At 34.3% G+C, this 15,897-nt stretch overlaps 1 protein-coding gene across 1 annotated transcript; it reads left to right on the forward strand.

Moving 5' to 3' along the window:
- The first annotated feature begins 1,055 nt into the window (after positions 1-1,055).
- LOC139486443 (alpha-amylase-like) lies at positions 1,056-13,918 on the forward strand. Its single transcript, XM_071271321.1, has 7 exons — positions 1,056-1,155; positions 1,940-2,082; positions 2,871-3,016; positions 3,864-4,963; positions 7,883-8,257; positions 10,461-10,698; positions 13,639-13,918. The coding sequence occupies exons 1-7, from the start codon at positions 1,107-1,109 to the stop codon at positions 13,910-13,912; spliced, it is 2,325 nt and encodes a 774-aa protein (XP_071127422.1). The 5' UTR covers positions 1,056-1,106; the 3' UTR covers positions 13,913-13,918.
- Positions 13,919-15,897: the final 1,979 nt, after the last annotated feature.

Raw genomic sequence — 15,897 nt, forward strand, 5'->3', positions numbered from 1 at the left:
TCATTACAAAATCAAAGCACACAACAACACGGTAATTAGTCTTAAAACCGGAAGTGATTTATAAAAAGTGCTCTGGTAGTGCAAACTTGTCCTGTGTATATGTACTAGCCACACTATAATACTGGTTTGTCATTGGTCAGACGCAGTGATAAGTCAAAATATTAAGGGATACAATTGTGTCAAACAACATATATAGAACTCGTGCCAAAGTATGAGTAGGAAAAAATGGTAGTGTAAATGTGACAGCAGCATGGAGATAAAGCATTTAAGCAGTGGAACATGAAAAATCTTTTTCTCATTAAAACAGGAAATTAGTTGAACATGAAGGGTAAACCTGTCCTATTTCTTCTATAAATAGACCGTGGTCAAGTTTAATGAATAAAATTGATAATGAAAATGGGGAATACAAAGAGACGGCAACCCGATCAAAGAGCAGAAACTAGCTGAAGTCTACCAATGGGTCTTCATCCACAACCGGAGGCGTGCTTCAGCTGGCCCCTATAGTTTGGTTTGACGTCCTTATCACTAAACTAGACAACATTTTTGCTAAGAAGCCAGCTGCTACACGCTTCCGAGTGCGGGATTTTCTTGCAGTGGTGAAGACCCATTGATGGCCTTCGGTAGTTTTCTTTGGCCTGGTTGTGCCTCTTTGACACATTCCCGATTTCCAATCTCAATCTTACCTACACGAGAGTATTCTAAAACTACGCCAATAACAACTTATAACCAAATCATGTACCTATGTCTAAGAAAACTATCAATCAGAGCTTTTTGAATATATCAAAAACGTTTACTTTATACCAATACCTTTTTTGAGTTGACGCGGCATATCACGCATCATTAATCTTTCAACGGAAAGCCTTTCCTTTTTGCTTGTAAGTATGAAAAAAGAAGATGTGGTATGATTGCTAAGTTTTGCTTTTTGAATCTGAAAATGATTAACAAATCGTTATTACACTTAAAAACCGTCGGACAATCAAGTTGACAACGTCCTATATATTCAAGTCATAGGACTCTATTTATCACTGATAAAGCATTACGCTTGTCTTGAGACCGTTACATTATCAGGTCACAGTGGGAACTTTACCTGCAGATGACAGTAGACAATGTTTACCTTTGGATTTGTACATGTAATAGTGATATATTTGCACATAGGTAATTGATATTTTCTTTGATATTTTGACTGATAAACTTCTGGCCAAGAAGATAAGTTTTAGCAAATTTGATATGATTTTTGTTTATTTAAGTTTAAGAAAAAACGAGTCATGTTGGAACTATACTATAGTAAGTGTCTGCCTTACTAATTATGTTTTATTGATTTATACGACAAATGTAGTGTAAAGGCAAAACTACATTGTTTCTGAAAATCTTTATTCGAATCAACTTGTTTTGGTTAGGCATCGGTCACAAGGTAGCGGACTAATCTCGATTACGAGAAGTTTCGAACTCATCCGGGTCAAACCATTTTTTTTAAATTCTAATTTGATACCTGTCTGCTAAATACGTGATAGTTAAAAGTAAGAGGAAAGATTAGCTGGCTCGGAGTCAAAATTATTTGTATGGTTAGGATGACACGTCTGACAGCGGACTATTACCGTGTGAACAGGAACATAAAAAATATCCGGCTCAGTGTGTCGGTCCAGTACAAGGCGGAGTTTATTATAATGCCTAAAATGTATTGATGTTCCCGTCCCTTAAATACAGAGATCCAAATGGCATGGATGTAAAAAAAAATATATAGGTCTCCGTACGACTTAACGATGAACATCACACATTCCACTCCACGAATTTAAATATTCAACAGCATATATGTTTTTTTTCTTTAGAAGTGTTAGCAAAATTACGAATTTAAAAAAGAATAAATACTCAATTGACAAACAAAATAAATGGTATTAATGAAAGAAATGAAATGTCTTCCTTATTTTATTCCATCACATAGCTACCATCAAAACTCAAGATGAATATAGAGATCCTCATTGTGATGGAAAACAGGTCATAGTTGAATTGTTCGAATGGCGGTTTGCTGACATTGCTAATGAATGCGAACGATTCTTAGGCGACAAAGACTTTTGCGGTGTCCAGGTCAGTTTTATTTGAGAAGTACACTATATGGTACAGTATTGTATTGTATTACACATTTATTGTCTGTTGGTGAAGTAAATGTGTAGTTTTATTGACTTTAAAAAAAATGACATACACTAAGGCCAATGGCCGAAGTGAATAATTATCAGGTTTTTCAAAGGTCAATTAAACTACATACATGTATTTACCGAAACAAACGACAGTTATTGTTTTATTCCATATTCCGAGAGAAATGTATGTTATGGAAATTATTTAACAAACCAAATTGTACATCAAACTTTTGTTTACAAAAATTGTACACGTAAAAAGCATGCGATGTTTTTGGGCGGTTAATATACCTTTTCCGCAGTGAATATGCTTATTTATTCAAAATCCTACTCATATAGAAAACACAAAAAAGTTTTACCAATGTTGTATTATTTCATATGTTCATATGTTCTAGATCTCTTCTTACGAAATACGGAGATGTTGTCAATGGTATATCTAGAAACTAACGGTCAAAGAAAAACAGCCACTACAATAACAAACAAAACACACTCCAAAAAACCGACGAATACTCAAATCAGGTCTTCTAAAAAATAAGAAAAAAACTGATCGAGTAAAACAACCCCTCTTTTGTTTAGAATTTGCGTTGTTCTACGTAGTGTTTAGTTGTCTTTTCGTCATTTTTTGTTTGTTATTATTTTCATGACGTTGTCAGTTTTTCTTCGACATAAATGAGTTTTAAATGTTCACTTTGTATCTTTAAATTTAGCTTATTTGTATATTAACTGGCTAATTTATTCCAGGTTTCACCAGTAACTGAACATGTGGCAATTTTTGATCGGCCTTGGTATGAGAGGTACCAACCAGTCAGCTATAAAATCGAATCGAGGAGTGGAAACGAAACTGAATTCAAAGATATGGTAGATCGATGTAAAAATGTAGGAATCAGGTACATGTTATCTTAATGAAGCAAGTGATCTGAACGCATGCGCACAACACGTATTTCTGCACCATCCTTCATTATTACATCTAGACCCACCATGTTTTAGAATATCATTAGTTTAAGTAAAGGTAACCTTTTTCTAAATTCGTTGAGAGACGTCTATAAAATCACAAAATCTGATGAAGGTTACTCGACAAACATACGTCGTGCTCATATGAAATGAAATAGCGCACGACTTTCATGTAATTAATAAATAATTCAAATATGTTATGTTTATGTAATGCTATATATTCAATAACTAAAAAACGCACCATATCTACCTATTTACTTCAGAATATTGCAATTTTGCTAAATATTTTCAAGAAAATAAATAGTGTATTTAAAGGAGTTTATTATATCATTATATATATAATGTATTATTAGTCAAGATGTTTATAGAGAAATTTTCGTTAGAAGAATTTCGTTTAAAAGAGTCAAAATTTATCATTCGAATAAAAGTCATTAATAAACAGACAAAGGCATGACAGTCATATTCCTAATTTGTTAGAAATAGACTTTCGATTCAGTTTTCACTAATTTGGAACCATATTTCATTCTTTTCACAGACTTAAACCAGAAAAAAGTCTGAATCATTTCAATCACTTTTTAAAAATGTTCATCTCGATGATTTTTTTTTATTTTGCTGCGTTTATCTAATCATGTAGTTTATCATTGTTATGCTTTCAATTTAAAAAAAAATACTTGGAAAAGGTTTCGGGATTTTTTTGTTATTATCATTTCATTATTCATCATGATTTGTTGTGGTTTTTACAAGACAGTCCATGTCATAATCAAATTGTAAATAACATTGTAGAATCTACGTTGACGTCGTTCTAAACCATATGACTGAACCTAGCATGAATAACAAAGGCATTGCAGGCTCAAATTTCAACTCAACAAACCTTGATTTTCCTGCTGTTCCATACAATAGATCTCATTTCAATGCCTGGATGAAGTGCCCAACACGATATAACCAACCTGATGAAATCCGGAATTGTTATTTAGACAATTTACCAGACTTAGACCAAAGTCAACAATTCGTTCGCAGTAAGATTGTCGATCTACTGAATCACTTGATAGATTTAGGAGTTTCCGGGTTCAGGGTTGATCGTGCAAAGTTTATGCATCCGGAAGACATTTTAGCCATAGAGAAACTTACAAAAAATATTATAGATGGCGGGAAACCTTTCTTTTTCAATCACGTCGAAGATTACAACCAAGATTCAATCAAAAGTAGCGAGTACTATCAGATTGGCCGCGTCACTGAATTTCAATTTGGTAGGAAACTGGCCGCAGGAATTAATAATTTCACATTATTAAATGGTCTTCGATATCCTTCATCAGGAATGGCTGACTCATCCCATGCCTTTGTTTTCGTCGATAACCATGACAACCAAAGATCCGATATAAGTAATATTTTAACTCATAAAACACCGCGTGAGTATAAAATGGCAAATGCATTCATGTTGGCGAATGATTATGGATTTACTCGAGTAATGAGTAGCTATTATTTTGGAGACGATACGAATTTAAGTCCACCACAATATACAAATAATAGTATGAAAGATCCTATAACATCTATCAAACAACAAGGTACATGCGGACATGGTTGGGTATGCGAGCACAGATGGCCTTCAATAGCTAACATGGTAGTTTTCCGCAATGCTGTCGAAGGAACGTGGAAAAGACATTGGATAAACCAAAACAATCAACTGTCCTTTGCGCGTGGTACAAAAGGATTTTTCGCCATGGCCAAAAACGGCAAAATGAATGAAACTTTAGATACAGGACTTCCGGCTGGAGAGTACTGTGACCTTATTACCGACTGTAAGAAAACAGTTATTGTGGAAGCAAATGGGTATGCACGCATTGAGATTGACAACGCTGATAGACCAATACTAGCGTTTATAGTAGGTATGTCTATTTCAAAAATATAAAAAAAAAACAATATGTATATCAATTACTATGCATAGAAACATGTTGCTTTAAACCTCGTTGACATCTGCGTTAATAAAATTGAGAAAGGAAATGGTGAATGTGTCAAAGCGACAACAACCCGACCATAGAGCAGACAACAGTCGAAGGCCACCAATGGGTCTTCAATGTAGCGAGAATTCCCGCACCCGTAGGTGTCCTTCAGCTGGCCCCTAAAAAATATGTATACTAGTACAGTGATAATGGACGTCATACTAAACTCCGAATTATACACAAGAAACTAAAAGTTAAAACATACAAGACTAACAAAGGCCAGAGGCTCCAGACTTGTGACAGGCGCAAAATTGCGGCGGGGTTAAACATGTTTATGAGATCTCAAACCTTCCCCTATACCTCTAGCCAATGTAGAAAAGTAATCGCATAACAATACGCACATTAAAATTCAGTTCAAGAGAAGTCCGAGTCCGATGTCAAAAGATGTAACAAAAGAAAATAAATAAAATGACAATAATACATAAATAACAACAGACTACCAGCAGTTAACTGACATGCCAGCTCCAGACCTCAATTAAACTGATTGAATGATTATGTCTTCATCATATGAATATCAGGCACAATCCCTCCCGTTAGGGGTTTAGTATCATACTATCATAAAATATATGAGAAGAACATAACCTGTGTAATGCCAACAACTGGTTTTTTTTCCAACGTAGTCGGTATAGTTTCGGTTTGTGCCATTTGAACTTAAGGACGCTTAACTATGGCAACAGACTACGCATGCTCGAAAATCCCTTCTGTGATTGGACAAAATGCTTTTATGGTGGGTGATTTGGTTGTGTTTGAAAAAAAACGTCTCGTTAATTATATCGTGATGGAAAGCAAGTGCAAAACTATAAATATTTGAACTAGATCTTACAAAGATTTATATTTTTATTAAAACAATTGTTTCTCCAATAGCTCTTTGCATCCATGACAGCTGTTTATTCGGGACAATTATATAATTTTTAATGTAAACTTTGTTGTACGAACGAACATGACTTTTAGAACGCACCTACGCATGTGAGATTTCCGCAGGGTTTTGGGGAATATACTCAAATTTAAATACGTCGGATATCTTTTTTAAATATAGTTCTTGTTAGAAATAGAATCATATTCAAAACAGTGTGGTCCTGGCCATTGATTGACGACCTAAATTATCCCATTGACTGGGACAGATTAGGTGAACAATTGTCGGTAACAATCACTGCTCACTATGTACTTGTTAAAGACACTGAATATGTTGGGTCACCACAGGTTCTCAACACCTAAATAAAGCAATTCGAAAAACTAATCCGGAATAATACGATGTGTTGATTTATATCAATAATATAAATCAAAACATAAAGGTTATTCCTGAATAATTTTTCGAATTATTTTATTATTAAAGGCGTTAAGAATCTTTGGTGACCCCACAGTTTAAATTCTATAATAAGTAAGAAGTGAACAATGGTCGTTACCGACAAACGTTCCCTAATCTGTCCCAGTCAATGGGATAATTTAGGTCGCCAATCAATGGCCAGGACCACACTGTTTTGAATATGATTCTAAATGTGTTTTGTTCCGATGCAAAGACCCTATAAGTGAATCATTATTAAAGCCAAAATTAATGCATGTATAAATTAAAAAAAAACATGTTTCTGGCTATTGAAATTATCCTTTATTATTGGTTATAAATTGAATATGTACATGTTCGTACATATATACGGAGACTTTTGGTTAAACAAAAATAAATCACATAAAGCCAAGTTCTATATTTTATTTATAAGATATATTTACTACATATTTCGAACCATACAGACATGTAAAAAAAAAGATGTGGAATGAGTGCCATTTAGACAACTCTCCACAAACGATAAAAGGACGCAGACATAAACAGCTTTCTATAGATCACCGTACTAACGTCTTCAAAAATTAACAAGGCCGAATATGCATAGTCAGCTATTATGAAAGGCCTGGTAGACGAAGGTAAAACAATTGAAACGAAAAAACAAACAACCTAATTTATGTACATAAAATTGAACGAAAAACAAATTTGTAACACAACAAAAAACGACAACCACTCAGCCTGGATTACAGTCTCCTGATTTGGGTCTGACACATACATGATGTGGCGGTGTCTATTCTGTATTGTGCCTGTCTTTATTTATATTGTATTTTTATACTTCACAAAATAAGTGTGACGAGATAAACAAAATGTTAAAAGAGGAATTAGATAAAAAGCATGCTAAGGGGACTTTTAAACACCATAAGATTCAGAACTGACTAAAGCTTGTTCAAAATAAAAATTGACGAAACATAAAAGTGTTACAGTACACAGAACACTAATATTTTCGCGATGTTAGAAGTGAACAAAGGTGCCTCAGAAAGAGATGCATTATATATACATGTACCCCCACTGCAGGAATCAGTGTACCCTCGTAATGCTCAATTAAAATCGAATGAAAATTTCACCGTCTAATCGATAAATGAACCGGAAGTTGGACAATATGTATTTTCATGTAATATTATGGTGAATGAATATATTTTTGAAATGCATTTGACCCTGTCATGTTTGTTCAGGTTATGTCAACCACTTTTGACATAACAGGGGCGGATCCACCCCCAAAAAAAGGGTGGGATTCCAACCCAGGACAAAGGGTGGGTTCCAACTATATATCCCCATTATAAAACATTGATTGTCCCAAAAAAGGGGGGTTCCAACCCCTGGAACTCTCCCCTGCATTAACTAAGAGAAACGATTATACGGAATACTCAAACATGGTGATAGGTACACAAAAGTATAAAGATGTTTCATCATTGAATTGGTGTGTTTTGAACTTCTGTATATTGAAATTAAAAATCTGGTACTTTTGTTTGTAGATGGTCCACTTGCAAAGCCAAATACGCATTTTGGATTGCATACGGGAAATGTTATAGGCGGCGGAAGTTTCAGTAAAAGTACAACTAAAAAAGAAACAACGACGGTACCAGTCTCGTCGACTGTCACCGGTAGTATTACTACTACAGGAGCAGTGACTGACACCACGTCACGTGTTGTGACAATGAGCTCTCCCACAACTATTCCTAGCACAATCACCACTACGATGTCATCTAGTTCTGCGACTACAGTGCGAACTTCAACGTCTTCGCCAAAGTGTAATGACACTAGGAGGACTGTTATCTTTTTCCAAAAGAACACTGTGTCTGGACAATACGTTTTCATTCGAGGTGGTATAGATGAACGTCACAGATCAGGTATGTAGCGTATTTAAGTATTTCATTAAGCAACCGGGACTGATCCCGTCATTTTCTAAGGGGGCGGTCCCAATCCAGGATAAAGGAGGGCTCTTATTATGCTATGTGTCTCAATTCAAATGCATTGATCGTCGTAAAAGGGGGTTCCAAACCCTGTACCTCCTCCCCAATCCGTAAATGAACAGTAAATGAATTAATTTGGGTTTGTTCATACATTTGTAATAGGACACACTAATTCGATTGTGTTTATGAAGGAAACAATAATTTTGATGATGATTATCCTAGCTTAGACATGGATATATACAAGCAGTATTAACAAGAGATCAAACATATTATTCATTCCGCAAAACAACTAATTGTGGTATACGGCTCCCTTTATGTCGACACATGGCTACACAAAAAATTGGAAGAGGGATTTAATTTTTATATTTTTTGATTTTTTAGGCTAATTGTCTGATTTCTAATTTATGTGTTCCCATGACTCCCTTTTTCTTGTATTTTAAATAAAGGTCCTCATTATTCTATATTTTGATAAGCGTTAACTTTGTCAAAATGTGCCTAGTCTTTGTTTTTTTGCTCTACGTTTTAAACCAACTATAGACAGTCTTAAACGAATTGAAAATAAAAAAAATAGTGGATTGTTTCATTTAAGTATTGACATATCCACCATATCTCGGTGTGTTTGGGGAACGCTTACCAGTGTACACAAATGACGTATGTATGCAGCAGTAAAACTAAGCATTACCGAAACATTGTTATTTTCCTCGCAGTGAAACATATATATATATAATAGCACATGTTTAGGCATTACATATTTTCAGTAACAGCAGCTGCTATTTTCATTTCTGAATATGAATGAACGCGAAATTAGCAAAATGTGACAAGATTCTGTTTTTTTTATTCAATTAATGCAAGACGTATGAAGAGTTAAATGAAATATATATAGGACGAATATTGAAGGCTGACTGACTAATATTCTAATATTGTGCTGTCTCACCTTGATCCTATACGAGGCTTGGTTTCCGAAAACACATATAAATCAGTCACATTGTCTATGAATGTCCCCAAGTCAGAAAAATGTGGAACAGACCGAGGGTTTATCAATTAACTCTGCATAGTTGTATTTGTTGTTTTGTTTTTTGGACGTTGTTATTCCCGTTTGAATTGTTTACATTGTGTCGTTGTGCGGCCTTTCGTAGTTTCCTATGTGGTATAGGATTTTTATCATTGCTGAAAGCTGTGTGGTGACTTATTGGTGCTAAAGTGTACTTCATTTGGTCTTTGATTGATCGTTTGCTATAAGGCAATCATGCCAGATCTTCCAATTTTTAATTTAACTTCACCTTCAACAGTGAAGATTTTGGTCATCAGGAAAGGGAAAACACTCTTATTATTATTATGAGTTAACTCGCATTTCAGTCATGTCGACATGCTTGAAGATCTTTTCCTGCTGATAGTTTTTTTGCTGTTGAAAATGTCTACATATATACCTTTGTAACTATTATACTTTTCAAAATGATAAATAGGCAAAACCTCCAAACAAAATTATGTTAAAATCTTCTTAAAGGACCATTACTAGTTGATAACAGCCATATGGCTTATTCTTTTATTTGATCTTGTTAGGCATTTTAGTATTTCAAATTTTTCATCTTATAGTGTTAAAGTTAGTAGCAAAGGCGATAAAAATTGCTCAATGGTATAAAAATCATCTTGTAAGAGTAATAACCATCATCACAAATTCAGCTATCTAAAAAGCTGTGAAATGCTTCACTCTATCCTAAGTTTAGTTAATGTTAAGTATTGGGAATGTGGTATTTTTATATTGATTGAGGTAAAATGGATTTACTATACGAGTGTGCGTTATACAACCACATATTTGTAAATCGTTTCTTGCTGGTCGTTTTCCTCAATACATAAAGGTTTCTCGGTATCTATTATATTTTTTCTTCTTCAAATATTTGACAAAAATGAAAACAAAAATGATACAATTTGACTTTAAGGCCACTAAGTCCTATTAGTCTTAAAAGAACAGCAGGTAGATCGCGGGTGACTACCACGGCAGACTACGGACGCTAAGTGATGAGAGAAACTCACTTGGCCTTTCGTTCAGGTGAACTACAAATCACATTTTATATAGGCAAAACATGTAACCTTCTCCATTTTACAGTAAAAACTGTCCTCCTAATTGAAAGTTATGTTACAGGTTGCAGTCATATGCCTGTGGCATCAATGAGTAATTGTTCTATACCAATACAAAGCCACGATCTTGGATCAAGCGGACATTATGACGCGTATAATGCATGGCGAAAAGGAGACAAGTACTTAGATTGGCATGGACAGGAGCCTAATCAAGGTACATTTCAAGAAAAAGGCGCTCCCGGAACACCCGCAGTCTGGACCACTAACAACCAAAATGATGGAAGATACAACAAACTTAATACGTAAGATCTTACTTATTACAATCAACCGTATTCATAGTTTAATTGAGGTCTGAAGCTGGCATGTCAGCAACTGCTAGTAGGCCTTTGTTAATTTATCTATTGTTGTTATTTTGCTAAGTTTCTTTTGTTACCTATTCCGACTTTGAACGCGGAATTCTTTAAAACTGATATTTACTGTGCGTAACGTTATGCGTTTGTTTATTCTACACTAGCCAGAGGTATAGGGGAGGGTTAAGATCTCACAAAACATGTTTATCCCTGTCGCAATTTTTGGCTCTTGTCCAAAGTCAGGAATCTTTACTTACCTACTTTACGACGGCCTTAGGACTCTCCGGGGAGCATACGCCATTCACGAACTCCCTCCATCTAACTCGATTTAGCGCAAGCTTTTCTTAAGTGTTACTGTTGTATCCTTGCTGCTGCTTTATTTCAGATTCCGTGTCCCTGCACCAGGTGTTTCTCGGTCGCACTAGGTTTCTGTTTTTCCTGAGGGCTCCAAGTGCCTGCCTTGTAATGCTGCTTGTTGGTTTTTGAAGTGAGTGGCCTATCCTTACCCATTTTCTTTTCTTGATTTCCATGTCAATAGGTACTTGTTCAGCTCGTTTCCTTTTCTACCTTTGTCTAACTATCTGATGTTCATGATTCTCCTTAGGCAGTAATTTATGACTCTTTGGAGTCTAGACAACAGTTTTAGTTGTTTCTGATCTATACAAGAGCACTAATTTTAAGATTCGAACTTATTAAATTTTTGTGCTTCTTGAGATGTCCTTGACAGTCCTTACTTTCCCAACAATGTTAAAGAGTACTCTGGCTTGTTGATTTCTACTTTTACATCAGCGTCTGTACCCCCTTCTATGTTGAAAATCCTTCCTAGTTATGTAAATAGTTATCAAGGTACCAGGATTATAATTTAGTACGCCAGACGCGCGTTTCGTCTACACAAGACTCATCAGTGACGCTCATATCAAAATATTAATAAAGCCAAACAAGTACAAAAATGAAGAGCAATGAGGATCCAAAATTCCAAAAAGTTGTGCCAAATACGGCTAGGTAATATATGCCTTGGATAAGACAATCCTTAGTTTTTCGATAAATTCAAAGTTTTGTAAACTGGAAATTTATAAAAATGGCCACATTATTGATAGAAGTGTTGACTACTGGGCTGGTGATACCCTCGGGGACGAAACGTCCACCAGCAGTGGCATCGACCAAGTGGGGTGAACTCCTCTACTCTGCTCCTCAACTTCGAACTTTATTTGGCCTTTTTAACTTTTTTAGATTCGAGCGTCACTGATGAGTCTTTTGTAGACGAAACGCGCGTCGTCGTGGTATCTATGATGAGTTTATTTTCTACCAAGTGTTTCTTCACATGTGCTGTTTATTATAACCTTTATCTGACTCCACTGGCCTTCACTGTTATCAAGTTCTTTGCAGCTCGAAGTTGTTTCAAACTGTTATATTAAGCTGTTCTTTCTCTGTGTTTTCTCTAAAAAGTTGACATAATATTTCACCCTTGGATGACTTTTTCATGGTGTACACTTTCCTAAGTTTCATTCTTACTTTCCCGATCAGGAGGCGATACTCTCATATGATTCCACAGTATTTAGTTACATTTAAAGATAACAAAATATTCGAGACCATGTTAAAAAAAATCCAATTTCCTATCACTGACGGAACAATCATTTAAAGGGGCACTAGATGTCAAATTCATGTTCACCGATTCTAATCAAATTTTCATATTTTATTTATAACAATGTAAATAAAGGCAACAATAGTATACCGCTGTTCAAAACTCATAAATCCATGGACAAAAACAAAATCGGGGTAACAAATAAAACATGTATCCAAACTAATAAAATCTAAATAAAACAATAAACAAGACACAGACATGAAGATACGTAGCTTCGTTTCATGTGTATTTGAGTCTAGACGCTATCCAATTGTTTATCGAGTCGACCTCTATGGACATCCGACGACCATATAAACGATGTAAACATTAATATAGATATAAATAGGTTAAGCAAACACGTGCTGTTGCATTATTCTATGTCTATTTAATTTCACATTGCAGATACAAAATACATGTGTATCATCGTTTTTTACCTGTATTAGAATGTTTATTTGTGGATCGAATCAGTCAATCAAATGATTTATCTTTGTTTCATTTTCAATGTTGACAATCTCCTCCTTTAAATAAATTTACACATACATATCTATCTCAAGCTAAAGGGTTAAATTAACGTTCACATACATACGGATTCAATGAGGTCAAATTATTCACTTGCAATTGAATAATTCATAATCAATGTTTTTGGCGTATTTTGACAAAATTTAACGTTATTGGTTACTAAAAAGAAATTATTATTTCACTATTTGTATTTCATTACTGATTGAGACAAAAAAAAACAATATATTAGGTTTTTCATATATCTCGTAGCTAGTGCCCCTTTCGTTAACTTCAAATATGGAGGTTGGAGGGAATTTTTTTTAAAGTTTTTCAACACTATCAATGAAGTACGTGTTGTTCGTAATGAAGTTGTTTACCATATAATTTTTTCATATCATTAAATCGAAAATGTATGTATCCACCACCAATATATTTTTGAGAAAAATTTATTATGGATCTGAAATTAAATATTGAAAATATTATAAACAACAATTTAAAAACGATTACCCGGTTTTACGTGCTGTCTTTGCAAATGGTAACCTAATTTGAAAGATTTCAAGCAGTAATATTATAGTAAACAAATAATTTAAACGTTTCACCAACAAAAGATATTTAATCAATACTTGTTGAGTATTATCTAATAATCATGATTGTTTATTCACAGTATGTATTGGTAATCAAATATCACTATAAAAGCTGAATGGTAATCACATAATCAAATAACCCATATGTTCCGAGCTATATATTATATTTGTAAGCTTCATTTTTTTCAGATTTGGAGAACATTACTGGTTAGTGGACATTGATATGGATTGTTGCAAGACAATAAACGATTGGTTTGAAGTGAAAGCTTTCATGGATAATCATGCCAACAATAAGAATATACTTGATAAGGGAATTTGGGAAAGTAATATATTTCAAGGATTTAGTCCTTGCAGTGGATCCGAAAAAACACCGTACGAAAGCGTCAATCACTGGGCTAAATGTGGAATGATGAATGTCTTTCATTTCAATCAAAAGGCTTGTCAAATATATCCATTAAATTAGTCCTAACAGATACAGTTTATAGTGCTTTATTAAATATCAACAGATAATGCACAGTTACCTTGAAAAATAAATTGATCATTATATGGGTTTTAATTTAAGCGGGAAAAAATAAATGCTTACTATTACGGAGCATTCGACATCACTATCGCTTTTTCCAGTTTTCCAGTCGCTCATTTTTTGTTTGTTATCTATGTCGACATTTATAGTTCATGACTGCTGTTGTTTTTATCATTTTCCGCCCTTCTTCAACATGCTTAATGAGTTTGAGGTTTTGATTTACAATTGTCTACTTATTTAGTAACTTTCAGTTTTGGATTTTTTCTCTAAGTTCAGTATTTTTGTGATACACTTCTTTGTTATGCAATAGTTTTGTCTTTTTATTTGAGGACGTACATTATGCTTTGGTAACACCAACATTATTTTTTCTTATATTTACATCATTGAAAAGTAAAATCACAAAAATACTGAACTTAGAAGAAAATAAATTCGGAAAGTCCATAATCGCATGGCAAAATCCAATAACAAAACACATAAAAACGAATGGACAAGAACTGTCATATTCCTGAGTTGGTACAGGCATTTTCAAATGTAGAAAATGGTAGATTAAACCTGGTTTTATAGCACTAACGCTCTCACTTTGATGACAGTATCATCAAATTCCGTTATTTTTTACAATGATGCGTTAACTAAACAGATAATAAATAAAATAGTCAAAATATGGGTACAGCAGTCATCATCGTGTAACAATTTTGAAAGGAACAATTTAACAGATACAAAAAAGTAGGGATCCATGCCCCCTCTGCCTCCTCTTGGTGAAACTCAGTTTATTTTACGTTTAGGGTACATTGAACATGAAGAGTTTTAGGGTACCCTAAAAGAACTTTTGATGTATATCAGTGTGTGTTTTTGCACAAGTTGTCATTAGAAATACCCCTGTAGGTAAAAACGCATAGAAGAATAATTTGTTTAAGTAAATCTGAAATACCATGATACATTATACTTATTTAATACTACAAAGAAATTCCCCCATGATAATTTGTCGTTAAATTCCTGGAAAAAATTGCTAAAACAAAGAGTGTCTTTGCATTCTTTATATATGCACAAGTCAACATTGTACTGTCCAAATAATAATGCAATCAAGTGTATAAGGACAAACAGTAATATTTAGTATGTAACGAGAACCCTTGAGATGAATTGAAATATCACGGTTTTGTATTGAATTCTCTCCCCAGACTACAAAATGCCTTGTCAGCAATATCAGTCGCATTTATAATTCTTTGTTTTGACACTATATATCTACTATCTTTGTGCTAATTTAGATTTCTATTAGCTTAAGCTTGTTCTAGGGTTGATGTTCATATCATATCTTCTAGAATAGCGCCCTTTTTATGTTTTTAATACTGCTAAAATGTCTGCATACCATGACAGTCATACATCACAACTAAACACAAGACCACTCGCAGTAGAGAAATACATAATTCTTAATAAAATAGTACATTTCGACATGCTATCCAAAGAATAACAACGAACATCTTAATTAATCTAATTCACGACACTACACAAAAAGCACTGTCCCAGGACGGTTGGGCGTTTACAAAGACGTTTCACTCCGAAACATTCTTTATTTGCAATTGCCTGCCAAACAATTGATAACTCAATTCTAGTAATGATAAAAATGACGTTATTGAGCATCGGTTAGAAATTAGCTTATTTTTTGGATAACAAATTCCATTGGTCTCAAACAGAAAAAAACGGACCAGAAAACCGGTCTTGACGGACTTTTACATCTTAATGACCAGTGGGGCGTTGTTTCTTTGTTAAGAGTTATGTACATTTAAAAAGAACGCAATCGCGATGCAGACGCCTGGAATATGACGTAACTGGAAGGCTCGTCTGCTACAGACTACTCAAATGAAACTGAAAATTTAAGATTCTTCTGAAGGAATTGAAAAATATGGGGTTTTTACACAAAAAAATTTACTGTA

Source organism: Mytilus edulis, chromosome 8, assembly GCF_963676685.1.
Source record: "Mytilus edulis chromosome 8, xbMytEdul2.2, whole genome shotgun sequence".
In the NCBI taxonomy this organism is placed as follows: domain Eukaryota; kingdom Metazoa; phylum Mollusca; class Bivalvia; order Mytilida; family Mytilidae; genus Mytilus; species Mytilus edulis.